At 35.3% G+C, this 24,552-nt stretch overlaps 3 protein-coding genes across 3 annotated transcripts; 2 read left to right on the forward strand and 1 right to left on the reverse strand.

The window, feature by feature from the left end:
- Positions 1–1,054: 1,054 nt before the first annotated feature.
- On the forward strand, positions 1,055–6,476 carry LOC132192368 (uncharacterized). The gene is made up of 3 exons (XM_059607685.1): positions 1,055–1,348; positions 2,940–5,695; positions 5,794–6,476. Exons 2-3 carry the CDS (start codon positions 3,263–3,265, stop codon positions 6,070–6,072), a joined length of 2,712 nt encoding a protein of 903 aa, XP_059463668.1. The 5' UTR covers positions 1,055–1,348; positions 2,940–3,262; the 3' UTR covers positions 6,073–6,476.
- Positions 6,477–6,576: 100 nt separating this feature from the next.
- LOC132191881 (uncharacterized) lies at positions 6,577–8,729 on the reverse strand. The gene is made up of 3 exons (XM_059607002.1): positions 8,569–8,729; positions 7,776–7,968; positions 6,577–7,568 (listed from the first exon to the last, which is right to left on the reverse strand). The coding sequence occupies exons 1-3, from the start codon at positions 8,599–8,601 to the stop codon at positions 6,994–6,996; spliced, it is 801 nt and encodes a 266-aa protein (XP_059462985.1). The 5' UTR covers positions 8,602–8,729; the 3' UTR covers positions 6,577–6,993.
- Positions 8,730–17,650: 8,921 nt separating this feature from the next.
- On the forward strand, positions 17,651–22,255 carry LOC132161995 (phosphatidylinositol:ceramide inositolphosphotransferase 1). The gene is made up of 12 exons (XM_059572233.1): positions 17,651–18,165; positions 18,265–18,354; positions 19,137–19,223; positions 19,371–19,439; positions 20,191–20,271; positions 20,753–20,824; positions 20,955–21,015; positions 21,105–21,207; positions 21,403–21,498; positions 21,597–21,643; positions 21,726–21,847; positions 21,939–22,255. The coding sequence occupies exons 1-12, from the start codon at positions 18,133–18,135 to the stop codon at positions 22,017–22,019; spliced, it is 942 nt and encodes a 313-aa protein (XP_059428216.1). The 5' UTR covers positions 17,651–18,132; the 3' UTR covers positions 22,020–22,255.
- Positions 22,256–24,552: the final 2,297 nt, after the last annotated feature.

Here is a 24,552-nt window from a genome sequence, read left to right on the forward strand (position 1 = left end):
CTTTAACAATTAACAAATAGTTAGACTTTTATTTAATTTTTTTTAAAAAAAAAAACCTTTAATTGGAATAATTATTTTTTTAATTCAATATAAATTTGTCTTTAAGCATATGATTCTCTTCTCACTTTTTTTTTTTTAATAAAACATGTGATCCTCACATGATTTATGGCTACATATCATTTTAATATATGAGAAATGTTAAATACTACACTTAGCTAACGTGACAATATATCATCAATTCTTGATTTTTTTTTTTTTTTTTGTAACAATAGTTAATGAGTACTGACATATCAATTTAGTAGGATAAGGGTGTAGTATGCAAAATTACTCTAAATAGATTGAGTAATACTACAAGTTATACATTTATCTTATCATTATCTCATCCTACTCATGTGTTACTGTAATCTTAAAAATTACATTTTTATTATACTATTATTTTATCTTGTTAATTGTCACATAAGAGAGTGTAATAAAAGTGTGGTTTACAGCTTTATTTTATTCTAATAATAGTATTTAGTAGATTCTCATACGATTATCATATAAGTTAATGATATGACAGTAAAAATCAACAAGAATTTATATAAATAAAAATTAATGTCTAATATTCACTGAATATCATTTCTCAATTCTAATAAATTAAATTAGAGAAATTTCTTGCTGTCCAATATTTTGAAGAAAAAAAATTGAAATAAAACAGCAAAAATAAGGAATTACCAATTAATCTACTCCCAGTTAAAAAATAAAAAATAAAAAAAAATTTATAACAGGAGTAAAGAAAAGACAAACAGTACGCATCAGTTATCATTATATATCGCAATTAGAGGAACCGGTGACGTGACATCCGTTCTCCCCCGTGAGCCCCACACAGAGCTTGGGGATTCGCGATGACCCGCAGTAAAGAAAAAGAAGTCGCCATGTGGGTCCCACAATAGCCACCTCCCCCCGGCCCCACCCCATACTAGACCTACTCCCTCGCTTTTCAACCGTCTGATTAGAAAAAGAAACACCCTTGCGCCACGACACACTCTCTCTCTCTCTCTCTCTCTCTCTCTCACTGAGATTTCTAGCGGTCTCACACAGAGCAGCGGTTTCTCCTGTAATTTCTGTTCTTCCTTTTCCAGCTCTCGGAGAACGAAAACGCGTAAATACCGATACGAAAACCGAGGAAGATTTTTGTTACCTTCTTTGGTTACTGTAGGTAATTCTTTGCTTTGCTTGTAATCAACGTCGGTTTCGGGAATTTTTTACTGTGCGCAACACTCAGTCATTACGTTTCGGATCTTTATCGGGATCGACGCGTCTCAGAGAATGTCATTCTTGTGGACCTGCATTTTCCTCCGTTGCTGAGGTACGCCATTCTTATCTTCGGGGGGAGTCTTGGTTGTAGTCTTTGGCTTTTTACGTTTCTGTTTTCTTTACGATCCGTTTGGTTGCTGAGAAACCGGAGGAAAATGGAATCTTAGAGTCTTGCATTCTTACAAAAGACTATTTGTTTCGAGGAACTTGCGCCTCAAAAATGTTAGGACTTCGTTACTTTTATTTTGCTACTTTTTTGTTTTTAATTTTCTTCAGCTTTTTCAGCAACCGATTAGAGCTTTATATATATGTATATATATGCGCACACACACACACATACATAAACATGTATAATACAGACGGACATATATGTAAGTAATAAAGAAAGCTTGAGTTGATATAGTCTGACGTTTTGATCAATGCTTTGTTTGGATCTGTGAGTTTCTTAATTTGGCTCTGACTTAAATGCATGTTTTTGATTCAAATCTTGAAGCATGTTAGGAAAGGTAAGCCGTGAGGAGGATTTTTTTTTTCTGAGCAATTGCAGCAATAGCTATATGAAATTTGCTTTGACTTGAGAGAGCGTTATATTCCTTTTAATTAACTTATTCAAAAGTCGTTTTTTTTTTTCTAAAATAAAATTTTAGCTGCCAAGCAAATATTGCAATGTCTGGGGCATTGATGCAACTGGAAGATTGAATTTTTGTAACAAATGAAACAATTTAATATTCTGGTAAAACAGAAGTAAATTACCAAAAATTAGCGGACGCTTCGCTTCATTTTGTCATTAAGCTCTTGAGTTTGTTTGGTAGCATATGGCTCTGTAGCGGTAGCCCCAACATTTTCTTTTCTTGTTTATGTGTTTGAGAAAAATTCCTTTTTAAAATTTTTATTTGTTACAGAAATTATTGATAGAAGCCTTTTTACGCGAACAAATATGGTTTAGCTTTTCGATAAATAATCATAGACTCGTCATGATCAATGCGTTATTTTGTCAAGTTCTATTAGAGAGCTCAAAGAATGCTTGAAAATTCTTTATTTGAGAAAGAGGTTAGAAACAGAATAGGTACCAGTCCTTTTGATATATGTGTGAGTAAAATATTTTGAAATATCATTTCCGTTTCTCTGATGAAACGGTGTATATTTGGAAACTCACCTATATTTGAAATGTCTGAACATCGGCTCATGATCTCACACCAGGAAGCAAAGGAAAAGATAGGATGATGACATCGGCACATGATCTTTTCGTATATTAACCAGAAAAATTTAGGGATCATCAAGTTATATTGATGATGAGGTTCTGAGTAGAGATGAATGTGTAAAATGTAGAAATCAGGGTACTTAATCAGCTTGGTTTCCTATCTTGTTGCTTTTGTTTTCTTGTATAGTGGCTTCAGATTTTTAAGAATTTAATTAAGTCTGATAGCAGAATTGTTTTCCTCATTAAGAAGATCACTTGCTTCTGTTTCCCAATATTGTAATATGGGAGTGTTCTTACCAGTATAAATTTCATCTTTGTTGGATTTATTGTTTTAAAAGCTTAAGAGCCTTCGCCTTTTGACTATGATGGTATTTTTTTTCCTCCCTTCTCTCTCTTTCTTTTAAATTTGATCACAGCCATCTAATTTGACTCTTATGCTCAGAATCAGGACACTCTCCCGTGTCAACTTCTCTTAAAGTAAGGTTGCGAGTGGTGAGCAAGATCCTCTTCTGCACCATGTGCTGGAGATATTATGTGCCAGTGAAGCTTTAGCATAGTTGATCCTATGCCATCTGATATACGTCCAAATAATTTCTTAAGACCTGCTGGAGAAATGGGAACCAGTTCAGAGCTCAAAAAGAATTCAAAACAGGAAAACAGCTGTAAGAGAGTGAAGCAGAGGGCTAGATCACCCAAGCTAGTCGAAGCCCAAGGTATCAAGACAACTTAAAAGTGAAAAATTCTGTTCGATCATTATACAGTGATATGCATCGTGAACGAAAACAGGATAGAGATGATAAAAACTTGGTCCAAGCAAAATCTTCTGGAAATCATCAAAAGCAGTTTGACAAGGCAAATACTAATAAAGAAGATGAGCTTGTCAAGCACATGTCAAACTTGCCAGGTTATCTCCAGCGTCCAGAGAGGGGAGAAAACATCCAAGAGAAAGCTTTGAATTTTGGGGTTCTAGATTGGGCACAACTAGAAAAATGGAAATGCAAGCAAAAGCAAATCCCTGCCAGAGGTAGCGATAATGTAGTATGCAGTAGCAGTGATTTTTCTTTGAAAGCAACCAATAAATCATCTACATTTTCTACTACCATCCACAGCAAGACATTTTCTGAAAGACACTCTTTGCCTCGTTCTAACCTCAACTCATCTCAGAAGGTTGGTCATCCTCAAGGTGCCAAACTGCCTGTCAAGAATGTCATGCGATTTCAGGATTTTGAAACTGCTTCCAAAAGCAACATGGATGGGCAGAAAAAGGTACCCTGGACATACAAGTCTTTTGGCAGAAATTGCTCAGATAAAATGCTTGATAAGGGGAATAGAAAAGATTTAGATCATAAGATTACTTCAGAAATGGCAAAATTTTCAACGAACTCAAGAACTAATGGAATCTCACCCAGTCAGAAGCACAATGTGAGTGCTTGGGATGGTGACGGTAAGAAGAGCATCGAGGAGTTGGGAGAATCAGAAATAAAGAGAAAAGATAGAAATCAAAAAATTATCTCAGAAAGCAGAGCTTCACATCGCCGTGGGATCTCACTTGGTTCAAAGGAAAAGCTGAGTTCTGGCAGTGGTGAAAATAGGAAGAGGGTAGAGGAGTTGCGACAACCAGATATAGATCTCACTAATGGGCGTTCCCATGGTGAGAAAAAGAATGTTGTTCTCCCTCGACCAAAAGAGTTACCCAAAAATGAATTTTCTGAAGTATTACAACTTTCGCAACCCAAACAATCCGAGGCGAAGTCATCAGAAGCACAGTGGAGTACTTTTTCAGATACCTTTTCTGGTGAGGTTGTTCACTCTGCAGGACTCAGTTCTGAAATTCCATACTCCTGCCCTCTGCCTTCTAGTGTTGAGGCCAATGCCATGTCAGGCATGGTGCCACATAGCCTGATCAATGCTCGGTGTAACGAGCTCTCATCTGTTGTATCTCGCACATCCCAATGCTCAAATAAAACATCCAACATGCTATCTACAAGTAGATATGAAGAAAGGAATGACTTGGACCTCGAGCTTGCTAATTCAGATGTTGATACTGTAAAAATATCGGATGAAGAAACTGCTGTGCTGGCAGCTAGAAATGGCCGAAATCTATCACCCCACCGGTTTAGCTTCAGCTTAGGTCGCCTGCGAAGAAGTTTCAGTTTCAAGGAGGTTTCGTCTGCACCACAATTGAGCTCCTCATATGTTAGTATCAAGTCCGGTCCCGTGAGATCTGAAACTTCTGTTTCTTTCGATAACTCAAATAGAGAGAAGTCAATTCTTCATAACAGAGCTAAATCCAGCCCTTTAAGAAGGTTACTAGACCCCTTACTGAAGCATAAGGTAGCAAATCGACACCACTCTGCTGAAACCGTTCAGCCATTGAAAGAAAGTTTGGATTCCTTCAGCTCTAGGCCAACCAGTGTCAGTCACTCACTTCAAAATGAGAAGCATGAGGCATCAACTACTCAAGCCCTTTTGCAACTTACAGTAAAGAATGGGCTCCCTTTGTTAAAGTTTATGGTTGAGAATGACAGAAACGTTCTTGTAGCCACAGTGAAAAATTTAACATCATCTGGGAAGGAAGATTCGGGCCAAAATTATACATTTTACTATGTTAATGAATTTAAGAAGAAAAGTGGTGGCTGGATGAGTCATGGAAGTAAAAGGGATAGTTGTAGCTTTGTCTATAATGTCATCGGTCAGATGAAGATTTCCAGCTCTTGCTTCTCTGATTTGAGTGGACATTATTCCAGCAACCAGTACATGGTTAGAGAATCTGTCTTGTTCGGTGTTGAGCTAAGGCAGGCAGATCAAGAACCTCTGAAATTCAAGCCAAAAAGGGAGCTTGCAGCCGTTGTTGTCAAGATCCCTTGTGAAAACTTTAGCCATGATGGAATGGACAGTAATAAGGTGGAGGAGCTCTGCACCAAACGTTTGCCAGAAGACAGATGCTCTTGCAACTTCAAAGAAAATGAAGAGTCTGATAGTATTATGGTCATACTTCCAGGCGGTGTTCATAGCTCACCAATTAAAGGAGAGCCTTCGCCATTGTTAGGTAGGTGGAGATCTGGTGGATCATGCGACTGTGGAGGTTGGGATGTTGGCTGCAAGCTGCGTGTTCTCTCCAACCAGAACCAAGGCAGTAAGATTGACGAGACATCCAATGCTTGCCCTATCCCAGATCAAATTGAACTTTTTGTCCAGGTACAGCTTTATACCAAATTGTTTCAGCCTCCTTTATCCCAAATTGTCCACAGTTGTTGATTTTGGAATTGACATCTAGCTATTGTACTATTGTTCAGGGAGAAGCTGAGCAAACCAAACCCTTCTTCAGCTTGACACCATTGAAGGACGGAGTCTACTCGATTGAATTCAATGCATCAATCTCTCTGTTACAATCATTCTTCATTTGTGTCGCGCTTTTAAGCTGTAAGAAACAGGCGGTTCTCTCCGGAATGACCAATATGGCTGAAGCAAAAGTTTTGAAAGAATCCATTCTGAATGAAAATGGTGGAATTCAGAGAAACGCGGCTTCAAAATATGCACCAAGTCCACCTCCCTCCCCTGTCGGGAGGGTCTAGTTTCATGCAAGGAAGCAGTGAACTCCTCAAAAGCAGATGTTATGTTCATAGTCAACCACTGTATTGACACGTGCAGCGACGTCTGAGAAAAAAACCTTTTAACTAGAGTGCTCTTTGCCTCTTTGGTAGAAGACATGTAATTTTGTGTTGGCTTTACTACCGCACCAACCTCACTCTTTGTACAAAAAGATAATAATCTCATCCATCCCACTGTGTAAGTACATCATAGCAAATTAAAACAGAAGTCTAAGACTACTGTGTGCTCCAAAAGAGGATTGAACTCAGCCTTGAAATCTTTTGCAAAATACTGAAGCTGATGCCATAGTTTTTCTATGCATGCTTAGATATCTGTTTAAATGCTCCCTTTTTCTTTTCAATGCATTGAGGTGTGGAAGCGAAGTCCCCCATCAGAGACTAAAGAGTAAATATATCTGATTTAAAATTGGATTTATGTCAATTAATTTATTCATATATGTAGAATTCAATAATATATGAGGTTCTTCATTGAGTAAAAAAAGGCTGTTATTATTAGATTTCTGTCATAAGTGTGGTGGTGACTGGTGAGGGAACAATAACGACACTAGCTGGACAAACGTGGTACGTTTGTTAATGTGTTGAAAACAAATGTCAGAAGAAGAGAATTGTAACAAACGAAGCCATGATTTCTTGACAGTAAACTTCTGCTCAATTTTCTGGAGAGAAATACACTGGACATGTCCATTACACAACCTTTGGAGGAAACTGCTTGAATACAAAAATGAGCACTGCAGGGAAACCTAATATCATAGTGCAACCTTTGGCCACTAGAGGAGGCGTTGTCTTTCAGCAGGTTGAAGGCATCATAAACTCGTCAAAGCCAATGCCAAGGCTGTGAAAGACAGAAATCATTCTAATGTATCATAAACTATAAATTGAGATGTTTCACAAATCTACAGGTGAAGCATGGTGAATAGAGATGAACCATTGACCATCAATCCTCTCAAATACATTTGTTGCAAACTGTACCCCCCATTTGCTACCTTCTGTCTTAACAAATTCCCTACACGTAACGTACCCTATGTTCCCTTTGACGTGAACCCTAACATCTTTCAGCTGAATCTCTAGTGGGAATTCATAGTCTGCCCATACAAACTCCCAGCTTTCCATAACGTCATCATAACCAGATATCCCACACGCACCCGGGTGCACAACACAGACATTATCACCCTTAGCCCAAAGGGTTTGCATAGCAGCTAAATCCCCAGTCCTGAACGAGTCATAAAATCGAGCATTTGCTAGCAATACAGAAGTCGTGCTATCCTCATGGAGATTTTTAAGGCTATCCCTAATTTTTGCTGCTTCAACATAGTTTTCCTCAGCAATGGCAATCTGTAGGTCCTGCTCTAATGCCTGCTCATCCATTATGAAGCTTTCACCACTTAAAGGATCCTGCGAGTCCGCACTTTTTACTTGACATGGTCTTGATGAGAGCAAACTGGAAGCTTGTTGAAAGAATTCTGCACTAAATATCCATCGAATTCAAAGTGCCCAAAACTTGGGCATGATAAAAGAAAATTTGTCTACAATGAAACAGAAAAACCGAGCCCCATAGATGGTCAAGGACTATAAACTGCAATTACACATGATGGTGTAAGCAGTAATTAAGAGTAAAGCTTACAGGGGCAATGAAAATAACAAATAGAATGGCAAATCATAGGACTTACGGGATCTTCCAGTCGGCAAACTAAGGCGACAATGATCGGGTGAGAACTGGATCCTACGTCTTCTTCCAGAGGGTTTGGCTAAAACTAGATTGTAATGCTTCAGGGAAGGTGCCGAAAGACGACCAAGTGTTGCAAAACTATTGACAAACGGACACAGCAAGCTATAGACTTCCTTGATAGAGGAAACATTTCCCTAGAGAAGACATATAACTAAAAATGAAACAAACTCAACTACGAACAATATAAATTGGAAAACAAAGAGCTTTGGACTCGATTGACTCATATGAAGAAAATTGTTACTTGGTCTATACTATGCATGTTTATTTTATCCAATACATGAATGCGGAATAATCTTAGCAACCATTGAACTTTTACTACTACTATTCATCATTTTCAACCTCAGCAATGGTATTTCATCAAGCCACAAGTAAGGAACTTGACGAGTAATCAGTAAATGACTTAGTTTCTTAACCACTAGGTATAATTTTAAGCATTTTCCACCTTTTCTTTTCCCTCTCATAGTTCCCAAAAGCCAAATTCAATTTATCCAAAAGCTACAGCTTGACAAAAATGAAAAATCAAAAAGTGGGTTCTGTCAAAGAACAAAGGTCTAACTCCTAAAATTATACAATTTGCTTAATAACCCAGATAATTTATCTGCAGAAAACCAGTTTTGCTTCGCTTCTGATAGATTCTAACAGCAAGATATGAAGATCAGCACCTATGTTTAAACCAAATGTACCACAAACTGAAAAAATAAAGTAAAAGATTAGTTGGGAAAAGCATAACTCACATTGTAGCAGAAGCTGGACCAATGAAGCGCCATGGATAAGGAGATTAATGACAAAGGAAAAGGCTTAAGAGAAAAAAATTAGGGTTAGGGTTTTGACCCGTCAAGACTTTCGAGGCTCTCTAATACCAAGGACTGCAATTTATCTTCTCAGTGATCTCGCGAAAACATTGGATATCGGAATGGGACGAAGGAAATATGGGCTGGACTCAAGCTACATGGGCCGGGCTGAACGAATAAATTGAATGGACTTCTAGATTGGGCCAACCACAATTTTTTGAGGCTATCAAAGCTCAATTCATATGCAAAAAGCATATCTTTTTCTTCAAAGAAACCTCCTACAGACAGGTGAAATTCACTATTTCAGCTTAATTGGTAACTCCAAAAATATTCTAAAAGATTCTTTTTCTTTCAAAGATTCTTTTGATTTGGGACAAGAAACATCCTGAGAGAAGAAAGTACCTTTCGAAACAATAATAACATCATCATGTCCGCCATTTCCATTGTCCTTGTCGAAATGCACCTCCTTGGCTTATGCTGCATCATAGCAACTTCGCGGCTCCACCACTCCATGATTTTTCTTGAGTTTTCTTTTTGCGCTTTTTATCTGTAAAATGCAAATTTGAATAGGTCAATTTCATACCTGGTCAAACGCGGTGGAGTCCTTGTTGTTTGAACAAGCCTCTGTAGAAGGGCATGTGCGATAGAAAATTTGTTTTAAGATTTGTATGGGTCAATGGATTTGACCGGAGTTGTTCAGTGGAATGCTCCGTACTCCATTTCAACAACACGTACAGAAATTATTTAAAATTCAAAGGCCTGAAGGACGACTATAAGGAGGCCAGCCCCCGTCCATGTCAACCATTGAAGAAGAAGTTGCAACCAATACAAAAAAGCGAAGGAATCCTTGATGAACTAATTAATAATAATACGCCCAAATTGAATTTGTCATAGAATACCCAAGAGAAGAGGGAATCTCTAGGGTCAGTGTCCTGTGGGGTGGGGGTGGGGGTGGGGACCCTGTAATCCTGATGGAAGATTTCTGGGGAACAAATTGATATTTGGTCTGGAGATAAATTGACCAGACATGACATGCATGGTTTCACCAACATGTATGATTCTATATATATATATTACATGGCCTTCAGTGGTCCTCATAAGGTCACGCACTGAACAACTGGGCTTGTTTGATGCCACTGCAGAAAGCTGGTCGATGCAACAAACAAATTAAACCATTCAACAAAGCCAGTGGCTTGGGTGGAGGGGTCCTACTCAGAAAAAAAAAAATAAAATAAATAAAAATTTGAGAGTAGGCCTGTCAAAACTTGCCGGAAACTGAGCTGCCTGGGCGGCTTCCGACTAGGCTCAGGTTGGGTTGTTGTCCAGGATAGATTTGAGTTGTTTAAATTATTTTGTAAAATACTCATTGTTTGGAGATATATATATATATATATATATTCGGTGATGGGTGGCATGATGAATCAAGCGTGCAGACCAATAGCTTATAAAATTTTGATAGACGGTTTTTTTTTTTCTTTTCTTTTTGGGTAAAGTAAAATTTCGAGTAACGGTACCGTTAAGATTTGCTTGAGAAGGGACGACACGTCGTAATCACGTTGGAGAAGCCGCCTCCATGTGCTGCCAAGCCTCTAGAATCCCAACCGTCAAAACAATCTCATCCATTCACTGAACCTCACAGCGCGTCGGCTTCACACCGTCTCAGAAAATCCCACCACAACAAAAAGTGGTCGGCCCCCGTCGGCTATTACGACCTTTGACCTTTGACTCCAATAAGATTAGTCCAAACTGCTACGCCACTCGTCACGTCCCATGCCTAATCTTGTTTGCTAAATTATCACCCTCACCCCCACTCTCAAATTATTTATTTAATGTCCCCTCAATCAAATTATCAAAAATATTTCTTCTTAATGACAAAAATAATTTTTATAAAAATTAAAAAAAAATAAATCTAAATTTTCTTTTTAAAAAACAAAATTAAGAGGAAACTTTACAAAAGACATATGAACTACCACGTATTTTGAGAAAACTTCTCAAATTTTAAAAACTTTTTCACTCTTCAAACTTTCAATTTGATGCAATTTACTCACTTCGTCAATTTTTGCAGTTAAAACTCTTAAAAAGACAAAATTACCCTTCAATTTTCTTTTAAAAAAAAAATGAAGAAAAAAACAGTTTGAAAAAAAAAAGGGTCACAAGGTAGCCCAACCGTGGGTCACCTTATAACTTTTTTTTAAAAAATAATTTTTTTTAATTTTTAATTTAAAATTTTATTTTTTTTAAAAAAAAGTAACGGGTTTAATGGTTATTGTATCACTTTTAACGTTTAAAAACTAATTGAGAGGTTAAAATTAATTTCAATTAAAAGTTGAATGGTTCAAATTGAAAGTTTTTTAACTTTTGGATCTTTTCAAAACACGCGGTAATTCAAAGATTTAAAGTAAAGTTTTCCACAAAAATTAAATACTCCAAAAAAAAAAAAAAAATGTTCTAGACTTTCATAGGTGGTTCTGCCAGAGTACCAATTGCCAAACCACTCCTCAAGAAACTTACAGAACCGCTAAATTGCTGTCTAATCTCTTTAATAAATGTGTTCTCATAAATAAATGTGTTCTCATACCTTAAAAAAAAATAAAAAAAGAAAGAAAAAAAGAGTACTAGTTTTCTTCCAACAGCACCAATGAAGCTATATTGGTCAAGTTGTCACGTAAAACCAATAAAATATTTATTGTTACATATTTATTGGTGCCATATTAATTTTTTACTTAAAAAAAAGAAGAAAAAAAAACGAAGGTATTTGTCGGGCGACAGGGTGAGTTGTGGGGTAAAATATCCTCCGTGAGTGGGTGGCCTAGTGACCTGAAAATCACCAATCTTTCGGTGTTTTGGTAAAACAATAAACACAACACGCATGAACCACTTTTGGCACTTTTTAAAACTTGTGTAGCTGTTTTTTTGATTAAGGTGCAAAATAAATGGATAAAAAAAAGTATTGAACTCTAAAATATAAATAAAGGAAAGAGTTGCCTCATCTAAAAGGAGATGGGTGGCCACAATAGAAGGGTGCTCACACAACCTCTGCTCTCCGACAACAAATGAGTGGCTAGACAATTACCATGATGTGGCATGCGATTGACGTAGTAAAAATGATTAATCAAAGTGGAACAAACATAGTAATTTAATAATGAATTTAAACTTTTTTGATCGATTTTGAACTCAATTGAGTGATTTGGTAAAAAGTGGAATTCCTGATACAATATGTTTTCCTTATTCCTTTCAAAAAAAAAAAAAAGTTTTGTTTTTTAATTTTATTTAATAGTGGGCTAAGCTAAGCTGTCACCCACCATCTCCCCCTCCTCAATTCATTCGCAGTTCCCGCCGGTAACTAGACAAAGTGAGACTACATCGAATTCGAGGTTGCAAGGTAAAAATAAATTAATCCTTTTTCATAGTTGACACCAAAAGTAGGTAATGTCGTTTATTGTCCGAGGATTAACCAGGAAATGCACTCAACAACTGTGTTGTGTTGTGTTGTGTAGTGTGTACTAGACATGTGGTGGGTGCACTGGGCGTACACGAAAATGACAGAACTATGGTTTTTTGGAATCCTTTGTCACATCTGAAACCTCTCTCTTCTTCTTCCTAGCAAATTAACAAATGCCAGCCTAAAAGCGGGCCAAAAAAAACCTTACTTTTACTGAGCCACCCAGTAGAGCATAAAATAAAGGTAAATAAATTATTTTTATCTTTCAATTTATGCACAATGGTGTTACCTCAGTTTAAACTAATATTTGAACTAATTATTATTAAATAAAAATATATCAAAAAGTTAGTTAAGGCTATCGTGTCAACATTATAAAATAATTGTGAGATAAAAAATGTAATTTATAACTTTTATCAATAAAAGAAAAAGGTTTTCGGTTTTAATCAATTTCTAAAGAGTAATGCTATGCACGTGTGGATTCCATAAATTCAATAATAAATTTGTAAAGATGAAATCAAAGTAAGTGAGTTTCATGATAGTTACATTTATTAATAAAAAAATAATATTTAGTTAAAGTATATATATATATATATATATATATATATATTATAAAAACAAACAAAAAAATTAAAGAACTTGAAGAAATGCTGCACATTTTTTAATTAGGATAAAGTATACATACCCTCCTTATATTACTACTACAATGACAATATATCTTACAAACTATCAATTATGACAATTTACCCCCCAAACTACCAAAATAATGACAATGTACCATTTAATGCTAGCAAAATGACGAAATTACCCTTATACAATTTTCAATAAGACAAAAATATCCTTAAAATTTTGAAAAAAATAATTTAATTTTAGTATTTTTATTTTTATTTTAGTATAGGTAATTTTATCATTTTTTAAAAATTGGAGGTACATTGTCATTGTTTTAGTAGTTTTGTAGGTAAATTGTCGTAATTGATAATTTGGGAGGTAAATTATCATTAGAGTAATAGTTTGAGAGGGTTAAGTGAACTTTACCCATTTAATTAATTCCACTGTTGCCATCATGAAATGGTGTCATTTGGTATAATTTTAATTATAATCAGGAAAAAAGGTGTTTTTGCGGATGCATTACCTTTTGACTAAAAACGCAACACCCAAGTACGGACAGCGAGGGTGAAATGAGCTTGTCCTTGATTTCTTCAATCGACCAATTCTAAAAAAAAAAAATTATTTATTTTATATCAAATTTAACTAAAGTTTTATAAGAATCGTGTTCCTTTTAAAAAAATATGTGAAATTAAAATAGTATAAAGTTTTTTATTTTTGAAAAGTTTCATATATTTTAAGAAGGAGTAGTGATTCACTGCACGCGGCGTGCAGAGCACGCCCGTGCAGCAAAATTTTTTTTTTTTTTTAAAAAAAAATTTGCACGCGGCCTGCGTGCTCTTTATCATTACACTTAAGAAAGAATGACATATTTAATTGTTGTGTCCTAATCATCTAATTGAAAAATAACTCAATCACAAACAAAAAGGAATAACATTTTACTTGAGTATTGACGTTAAAGTGACAAATAGAGTTGGAAGTTGGGAAACATTAATAAATTGTCTGTCGCTTTTAATGAATAATGACCGTTTCCTTACAATTAAAACGATTAAATGAATAAGCTAGGTTGTGATGTGTCGGTTGCCTTATGACGTGAATCACACAAGGACTAGTACTATGGGGGTGTTTGTTAAACACCCCAGCACTGCACTGTTATTTTTCAGGACACTGTTCATGAATAAAATAATAATAATAATAATAATAATAATGATTGGTATGAAAAAATGAAAAAGTGGTATTGGAAAGTAAAAAATTTTGTTTTGTAGTGATTATTTTATTGGAATAGTAATAAAAAGTAAATAATGTGATATAAAAAGTGAATGATTAGATATAAAAGTGAGAATGTTTTTTTTTTAAAAAAATGAAGTGAATAGTGTGGTGGAGAATGAATAGTGCCAAGGTGTTTGTCAAAAGCATTATCATAAATCATTTTTATGCTTAATATATTCACTTAATATATTTCCTTCCTTATCCTTAGAAGGGTGTTTTTCTCCTAATTGAATTAGAAGAAAGATAAATCATTTTTATATTAAGTGAATCAAAAGCACTATCATAAATCAATGTTTTTATGCAAAACAGCTAATCAAAACCCACTTTATCTAGTTTAGCTAATGAGTTTACAAGACACCATACATCCGATTATTATTATTATTTATTTATATCATTTAAATATTATTTCTTTCATTTTTTTTATAAGGATTTTATTTTTTTATTTTTTTCCTAAAGATCCTATTTTTCAACTTTTGGGAAAATAGAGATGTTGAGAGAAAAATAGTAAGAGAAAATTTTGAGAAAAAGAGAGATGTGGATAGAGAAATAGTATGACAAAATTTTGGGAAAAAAGATATGCTGACATAAATAATATATTAATGAGATGGATATACGAATAATGCCCGCTACATGTAGCGGTGCACCATTCACAAATGCAACAATAATATATTTTGCATTTGAGATACGTAATCGAATGCAGAGAGTTTCTAAGTATAATGCCTGCTACGTGTACTTGCTGAGCATGGCTCTTTTTAAGTTATAATGAAGTTGCTTTTGTTCTTAATAAAAAAAAAAAAAAGTATTTTGTTTATTTATTTTAGATAAAAGTAAAAAATGGCTAAGCCACTGTGAGTGATTCAATATTTCATTAGCTCAGAAACACCAATCACCAAATGGTCCAAATCAGTCTGTTTGTGGTGTTTTTTAGGGGGTTCTTACATTTAATAAAAAAAATTGAGATTTAAAAAACTGATGTTAATGCTTTAGAGCATGTTTGAAATTGCTTTGGAAAATATAATTTTTAAAGTACAAAACAGCATTTTAAAAAAAACTTAATTCAAAAGCTTCTAAAAGCTTTTCTCAAAAAATGCGTTTTCACCAGTTTTTAGAGTGACAAAGTCAAATAAGTACTTTTTGAAATTTTTTGCAAAACATGATAACTTTTTGTTTAGCACAACTTTTTAAATACTTTTCAATATCCATAATACAACCTAAAACATAAACATACTCTTAATGTTGTAAACTATTCTGGACTAATTTGTCATCTAGGCACCTTTGATAGTCTATAGATTTGTTTGGTACAATGGCAAATTTAATAACTAAATAATTAATTTTTCATATTTGAAAAACATACAAAAGTACGATAGTAATGTTAAAAGGGAAAATGCTACAGTTCAAGTTCAGTACTAAAAAAAAAAAAAAAAAAAATTTGACTACATATTGATACATAAAAGTATTTTTTTATTTTTATTTTTTGGACATATTTGCATAAGAGGGAAAAGAGAATTTAAACTAGTGACCTCAATTTTATTATGCATAATTATAACTAATTGAACTATCTCTTAAAGATGATAAATAAAAGTAAATTAATTATAAGCCTAGTACTATCCAAATTATGATTTCACACTAGCTTGTCTAAGTAAACTTTATGATTATTGATTTATTTATTTGTTCTTTATAATTCTGAGCTAGCTAGTACTCGGACACAGTTAAAAAGCATAGACGGATAGACCCAACTGATTTTCCGGCACATACATTCACGCGGGCCTGTACCTTTGCTGTCTTCCATTTTGTCGTGGAACGAATTTCGTCAAGTACATAATATATATATGGTGGCCACTTTATTCTTCCAGTTAAAAAGCATATATACATGCACCACCCCCAATGTATGATGCCATATATATATATATATATATATATATATATATATATATATTTACATTTGTCAACCTGGTGATGCTTCCAGGGCGATTAGCGTATACACTCACATCATGTGTGGTGCGTACCAGACATTAAAATATACTTTTCAAATCAAGTCATGTGAATCGGCCGGCTCATCTGTATCAAGGAAAAATATTTCTATCTTTTAACCTTTCACTTTTTCTTTTTTACGTATTGACGTGATAGTTATTGGTCCTTTTTTGTTTTGAAGTAGAAATAATTTAAAAATATTTTTAATTAATCAAATGTTACGCTTTTCATTTATATAAATTATTTTTTGTCGTACTTCCAAACCCTTAGGCGGGCTTTTGGGCTATTATGAAATGGCATTTACAGAGCCTACTTACCTAAGCAGGTCTTGGGTCGTCCAAATACTTGTTCGGATAAGTAAACCTTATAAAAGTATTTTCTAAATTATTTGCTCATATCAGGGACAAAACTTGAGATGAGTAAGGGCACATAACTAAAAATTTTAGTGGGTAGAGTACAATAGGAAAAAAATTAAAATTGTACCTTATAATTTTTTTGGTACATTTTTTTTTCCCTTGAGTTGGGGTCCATGGCCTACACCAACCACCCTCCAACTCCGTCCTTGCCCATATGTCATTGCGTTGAATCTCAATTTTACGTTTGAAAACTTTCTATTTTCACACTATTTGTCTTCATAGTTTTTTTTATCCGTCTTTTTCTGTCTTGTAGTTCCTCATATTATTTAAAATATAAAAAATATTTATTGATTTTTTTTACATGTCAAACGCTGTAAAATAATTTTAGTTGAAAACTAAAATAAAATAATAACTAAAATATTTTACAAGAAACAAAACTCTAAAATAATAACTAATTACATTACCTAATTTTTTTTTAAAAAAATTGAATGTGAGGTATGGAAAGACAAGCGGAATGAGGATTCACATGGACATATCCATCAATCAAACCGTTTACTTAGCCAATGATGTCCGCGTGGACAGGAGGATCTGTCTGGTGCATGTGAATTATCGTCGAAGTTCGAGATTTTGATAAAATTTTCTCTCAACTTTTCTCAGGAAAAAAAAAAAGAAAAAAAAAAGAGGAGAAAGACTTTTCAAATTTGAACACCGGACGAGGGAGTTGGCGATTCTGGTCTCCCAAGCCGAGACGCGCGTGACTAGCGAGTCCCGTCACTCCCCTGCCGCTCTTCATCATTTTCAGCAAAATTCGAGAGCATTATCGTAAATCCACCAGTCATTTACCTTTTTATCCTTAGTTTAATGCTCCTTGTACCAAAACCTTGATCTAATAAGTAAATAAAATAAAAACAACTGGAAACATAAAACTGTAATAAAATTCACCTTTCGCTGTTGGTAAAATATTGCAAGCAAACTTTTCTTTTAAATTGAGTTTAATTATTAAACTAACAGCTTTAAAATATGATATGATTTTTAATATAATAAATTACATGTAATTATATATTTTTATTAAAAATTACATATTCTAAAAACAATTTTAGTATAATAAATTGAACCAAAATAATTTCATACTGCCGTCTCGTATGATTTACTTCCCGAGTTTAAACAAATAAGTACTTCCGAGGATGATTTTTCCTCGTTTTCTCAGTTCCAATTAAACGGTAAAATAAAAAAATAATATATATATTCTGATTTTATAGTTTTATTATTAGATAAATTTTCGGGAGAGTAACTTTCTCGCTCTGTCACGCGCGCGCGCGCACACGAAGGCACACTTTCGTAGTAATAGCATATGGGGGGAGGGCTGGCGTAGCGCGATGTTTCGTTTTCTTTGTTTGCAAATAAAAAGCCCTCTTTTTCCCTTTCTCTCAACTGTCTCTCCGTGTTCACCTCGCGTGCCCAGCAGTCAGACAAAGCTAGAATCAGATAGAGAGATATAGAGAGAGAGAGAGAGAGAGAGAGAGAGAATTGGAGAGGGTGTTTGTTGATTTATATCAAACAACCCACCACTTGAACTCAACCCCTTTCGCTTTGGCCTCTAATCGTCGAACTTCCCTGATCTTCGTTTTTGTTCCGAATCCGATCTCTACCTCCGAAATCGCGTTTTGATCCGTTGGATAGCACCGAAACGCTGCGTTTTTGAGGTGATTCGTTGTGGGTTTTGATTTTCTCGGTAGTTTAAGGTTGTTAAGAGGAGCGGGATTGGACGAGACTGTGTTGAGGAATTCTTTTTTGGGTGATGAATGATGTTGACCTCATTGGTTTGGTCGTGAAGTAATATGGAACTGGTTGTTACACGCCAAAACGATGACGCTTTACATTGGTCGCGAGGCTTCGAAGGTTGGTTACCCTCTTTAATTCCGTACTATCTTTTGCATAATTATGCAAATTTTGGTAGGTTTTTATTGATCTGGGTTGTTACTGTTTGTGGATGAGAAGCTATGGAAGAGAGTTTGCGCAGAGACAACGACGGAGATCTATCTTCTTGCAGAGAATTGGAAGTACCTTCTCGCCGGTCTCATTCTTCAGGTACTCTATATTGATAGGTTGCTGGATAATCGGACTTTTGATTGCACAGAAATTTATTTCTATTTTGGTTGTATTTGTGTTTAAAAACAATTTTTGTAATTTGGAGAATAGGGGGGGCGCTTTTCATGAAATGCTGGAGTCATTTGGTCCGGTAGTGGGATTTCTTTCTGGCATGTTTGCTTGGATTCATTTCTGGGGATGAAGTTTGAACTTGCATTCAGTGTTTGTTTGTTTATTTGGATTTTAGTGTTGAGAGTATCGATTACCCTTTTTTTTTTCTATAACGGAAGCACAGGAACGGGTCAATGGTTATGCTTATGGCTTGCTGCAATTTTTTGTAACTTTTGGAGATGATCTATGTGTTTAGTACGAGCTAAAGTTTCTTTTCTGGTCACATGGATGGCCTTGGTTTGATAATTTTTTAAAAAATGATTTTCTTCATTTCACTACGCTTAATTAATCTTGTTGATGTTTTTCGTGGTTTGCCTTTTACTTTTCATTGGTGTTTGTTAGAATGCTTGAATAATCAATATAGTAGTCATGTGGCTGCGTCTTCCTTGTAACAGCTAAATCGAATGTTTGAGAAACCAAGCCCTCTGTTTTTTTTCCCACCCTTCATCACGATATTCCATTTTGTTTATGAGTGTCGGTTTATGTACAGATCTTAAATATTACATGGGTGGAATTTTTTTTTTTTTTTTTTATTTTTTTTTTATTTTTTTATGCTGCTTTTTTGTTCCTTATATTTGTCCAGTGGATGACATATATACCTTTTTTAACAGTATGTACATGGTCTGGCTGCCCGAGGAGTTCATTATCTGCATCGGCCAGGGCCAATACTTCAGGATGTTGGGTTCTTTCTTCTCCCGGTTAGTATCCTTTTTTTCTCCGTCTCTGTGTAATGTACTTCTATTGTAGAATTGTTTTCTTATAGGTTGGGCTTTTTTGCGCACCCGGCATCCTGTTATTTCACTGAATAACACTCGTATATATTGTTTAATCTCTACGTGACATAGGAGCTTGGGCAAGACAAAGCTTACATCAGTGAGACTCTGTTCACCTTCATTTTTCTATCTTTTGTCTTGGTAAGGTTCATCCCCTTATATTTCTTTTGCTAGTTGCCTATTTCTTTGTTGCCTCTGGTATCAGGATTGATGAAAGACAACATTAATAAATTTAATTTCAATGCTGACTCAAAACTTGCCTCTCTCTCACTCATAAATGTACAATATACTTTAGCTGTCTCCATGAGACTCTTGATTTTCCCATTGATTTCTATGCTTTATGGAATTCAGACAAATTAGGATAGTAGCAATGTGTATTATTTCCAGCATGGAGACAAGGTATGTGAGGGGAGGCTTGCAAATAAATTACCTGCTATATTAGTTTGCAGGCAAGCAATGCTATTCTAAAGAAATGAAGCTTGGTCTCAGTTTATGCAAGTAAATCTTTAATTTTTTAGAGGTTCATCAGCGATAAGCTCCTTTATGACTCAATTTTGAAAGCTAGGATAGTGGGTACCTCTTGTTATTAACTTTCTTTGTTGATTCTGATCATATGCTTTTATTCACACATGTTATCTGCCATTATTCTCGCTGAACAGTTGTTAATTGATTCGAGTTTGCCTGGATTTTTGTCTAATTGATTCATGGTTTGAGGCTGCTTATAACTGAATTGGTTGTTAAATCATGTCCTAATGTTGCTACCCATTACTTAAATTTTCCCTCTCATCTTTCACTGAGGTTTACTTCCTTTTGACTTTCTATTGTGCAAGATCACTTTTGCAGGGAAAAGTTTATTTACTTTTTTCTAATAATGCGTAATGCTCTATTGCAGTGGACTTTCCATCCATTCATCTTGAAGAGCAAAAAGATCTACACAGTTCTAATTTGGTGCAGGGTTCTAGCATTTTTAGTTGTAAGTTGAAATTATATTGCGTGATCTTTTTGTGTTGTCCATGTTTTGAGAGTCCCTTTTGGCTTGAGATGTAGAATCATGCAAAATATATGAGAAATCGTTAAAACGGAAAGTTATTATTGATGAGATAAGTCGTAGAATTCATGGTTAGAGGGCAATTTGGGAAAATACTGATTAATGTTTAGATTTGTAATAATTCATTGACTCTTGAGTTTGCACGTTCAATACCTCTGTCTTTGAGAGAAAGCTGCAAGCTGCTATTTCATTTCATTGAGTGTTGGATGGAGGAATCCATAGAGTTTTTCTGTAATGTTAGAAACAGAGTAGTTGGTTATCCTATCTGGAGAAATGTTTAGTTGTGTAGGTAGGGATGGATGGGTTTGTCAACTCTTAGGTATATGGATCCTGTTGAAGATATTGTGTATGGAAGTGATGCTGGTGTCTTTCTGATGGTTGGTTTATTTGTATTTATTTTTTGCAGGGTTCTCAATTTCTCCGGATCATAACATTTTATTCTACCCAGCTTCCTGGTCCAAACTATCACTGTCGTGAGGTAGACTCTTTTGCATAAGTTAATGATTTTGTTTTGCACTCTATGTTGCTGAATTCAAGGCTTTATGTTGAAAATGTTTATAGTCTTATTCTCTGCTGAGTAGTATGTAACATCTTGCTCTATTATGAAGGGTTCAAAACTTGCCACGCTGCCTCGTCCTGATAGTGTGGTTGAAGTCCTCTTGATTAATTGTGAGTAACTCTTGTATTACTGAAGTGCTTTGGCTCATTGCTAGGAAATAGTGCATATTTGTGCTTATATATCATTTTTGAATATGCAGTTCCCCGGGGCATAGTGTATGGTTGTGGTGATTTGATTTTTTCATCCCACATGATATTTACTCTAGTCTTTGTGCGCTCGTACCAGAAATATGGCTCTCGAAGGTAAAGTATGGCTTGGAAATATTGATGAACCAAAATTGACTTACAAGTTAGCCGATCGTATCTGGTTAGAGATTGTGACTTGTGATTCGAGTTTTGTTTTGAATCTAACTTCACAATGCTCCCTGACCCAATGCTATCGTACTAGTTGTAATATGGTTCTTACAAAACTTAAATTTTTATTATGCATCATTGCAGGTTTATAAAACAGTTAGCTTGGTTGCTTGCTGTTGTCCAGAGTTTCTTGATTGTAGCATCCCGCAAACATTACACGGTTGATGTTGTTGTTGCATGGTATGGTCTGCTTTGAACTTTTCGAACTTTTATAATTGCTGAAGATAAATGATTCTGTAACTTTTATATATTAAGTTCACTAACGGGTACCCTTGCAGGTATACTGTTAATTTGGTGGTGTTCTTTATAGACAAGAAATTGCCAGGTTAGAATGTTTGAGTCTGTTGTTGCTCTATTTTTTGGTTGGCATCTTTGAGCAGTCGCATTAACTTGTGTTGCTACTGCAGAATTGCCTGATCGGACTAGTGGAGCAGCATTGTTACCCTTGAATACCAAAGACAAAGACAGCAGGACCAAAGAAGAGAATCACAAACTTTCGAATGGGAACTCTGGAGACCCCGCAGATTGGGTATGGTGAATCTATTAGTTTTGTTCGATCTTATAATCAAAGTATGTTTTTCGTTAAGTGGCGACTTAGATTAGCATTACATTTTTTCCAGAGGCAGAGAACTCAAGTCAATGGCAAGACTCTGGAAGATGGAAACACAGGCCATCCTGACACTGCAATGAATGGTGTATAGATAATGGAAAAGCTGATGCTGCAGCAATGTCGACTGGAGCTGCTAAAAAAAAGGACTGCTGGTTAGATGTTCATGCTCTCTAAAGGGTTTAGTTGATTGTATGGTGGGCTGTTATTCTAACCTAATTACAATATGCTAGAAGTGGAATTTGGCTTGTGCTTTATTGCATTTTGCGGTCTTGCTCCTTTATGTTGTGGTTAATATAATTTATTATCTGCATCGGCTTGTACCTTGAATTTTCCATGTTCCTATTATTTCAAGTCTTCAATTATTATTATTTTTCTTTTTCTGACATGCAAATGTTGTCCCCTTGTGTTCTGCTGGTGAATCACTCAATCCTTATAACCACTTTGTTATTGTGTTATTTTGGTTGAGTCTTAAAAGAAAGAAATCCAATTCTTGCAAATGAGTAGTGGGTGATGAGTTATTGAGCCGAGGGTGCACATGATGGCTTTTGTCTTTTTATATGGCTGAGAGTCTGTGACATGTGCCTGGTGATGCAAAGATAATGCGCCCTGTCTGTAGCCCCCATGCCCCCACGTTGTCCATAGGTTGCTCTGTTTGTGGAGCGACACTTTTTTGGGTTGGCAAAAGTTTCCATTTAAAACGGAGACCTGCAAAGCAGCTTGCCTCCCGTGCCTGTTCAGTTTTACCCGTTTGACGCAGACTATACCTCCCTTCTCTGTACTACACTGGAACCCCATTCACTGCTCAACCGCTTACTTTTACTTGCTTCGTTAACTCACTTGTCTCTTCTTATAGATGAGAAACTGTAGAAAGCACATATTTATTCTACTACTATACCCCATCCATCTTAACAGTCTCAAAAATAAAAAAAAATTTATACATTCAACGCCTTCAAAAATATATATATATATTTTTTTCCCAGAAAACTAAACTATCCTTAAAACCATACAAATTTTGTTAAATTTGTCAGAAACCCTAATTTTTGTGAGAATTGGGGAGTAAAGGCCAGGATTAACAAAGCTGAACATCTTAATATATTTGGGATATTGGCCATTTAATAAGAAAACAATACCCTTTAATAGTTCATATTGATTAAAGGTTAACTAAATTTGGATCACCGAAAAAACTACAACACACATGTACAATGATTTTTTACAGCACCTAAGCCAAATCGGCCCAACAAAATATGGGCGGTCAATAGACATGAAATTTCTTTTTCTTGAGACAGTAATGGATCTTTACTATGAATTATGAACCATTAGTGTATCAAAGTTTACTCTTTTTATTTTTTTAAATGAATAAAGTTTACTAAATTCATGTTATTCAATATTCACAATCGAAATTACAACATCATAAGTTTACTTATTGGTGCAAATTGGTCCATATCAGAACATGAATACGGGATAACTAGAACAAGAGACCAACATTCTAATTGACACGCTACTACCACCGAGGGTGTGGTTTAGTACTTAGTAGCACTTGGATTGTCTTAGTGAGGGTTAGATCTCAAGTTCTTACTTTACAATGGGAAGCGCTTGGGGTTATTGGCTTGAGTATCACTAGAGTCCTCAAGAAAAAGAAATTAATTCATTCTATTTTTCGTATTTAGATCTCCCACTGGCTTTTTTGGTCTGCTTTTGGTGTGCATCTTCATATGGATGGCACATGATGATCAAGTATTTGTTCTTGGCCTCTCTTTTACTTGTTTATTCTGTCAGTAATAAATTTGAAGGAAACATGGGCTGCTGCACGTATCTGAGCTAGCTAGTTTTGCCTTGGTCATGAGTCATGTGGCTCGATCTCATTCTCTCACTTTCTCATGATGCTTGTTTTTGTTGACACTCGACTGCATGGAGGTCCCATAGTCGGACATGTTATGTAGGATGGAAGAGTGTGATGGCCCACCTGCGGCCATGGCCTCAAAAAGCGATGCAGATTGCAGATGGATGCTGGCGCAATTTAAGCTGTAAAAGACTCAAAGTTGGTCAATAAAGGGGAAAGAAGATGGAGGGAGAGAGAGCATTGTTGTGTCTCAATATAATCATTTGAGCATGTCTATAATAACCCACCACTTTCTCTTTCTTTCCCTGTAAAGGGGTCCCTCTTTGAACCCCATATGGGTGGTACTAATAATAACACCACCTGTCACACACTGATTAGCTAGTTTTTTGGTGGGGTGTCGGATCTTTCTTCTCCATTGCTCCTGCTAACCCATGCTCCACAAGCGAAAATATATCCCATAGGTAGTTTTTTAAATGTTTGATAGGGGTATTCGTACTTTCAATGGTAGTATCTGTCACAAGTATATGTTGCGGCAAAAGTTTTCTTGGGCTGCATTCGCATCTTTCTTTTCCGTTTTTGATCTCATTCCTGTTTTTTGAGATTTGGCCGGTTGGGATTTTAGTTAGCTTGTTTGTTTTCTTATCTGTTCTCCTTGTATTCATCTTTGTTTGAATGAATGTTGGTTTTTTACCACAAAAAAAAAAAAAAAAAGGTAAGGTAACACAAATATGAATTTCAATAAATAGTTTATATGACTATGAGCATAAACTTGAATAAATTCGAA

This window comes from Corylus avellana, chromosome ca9, assembly GCF_901000735.1.
Source record: "Corylus avellana chromosome ca9, CavTom2PMs-1.0".
Classification (NCBI taxonomy): domain Eukaryota; kingdom Viridiplantae; phylum Streptophyta; class Magnoliopsida; order Fagales; family Betulaceae; genus Corylus; species Corylus avellana.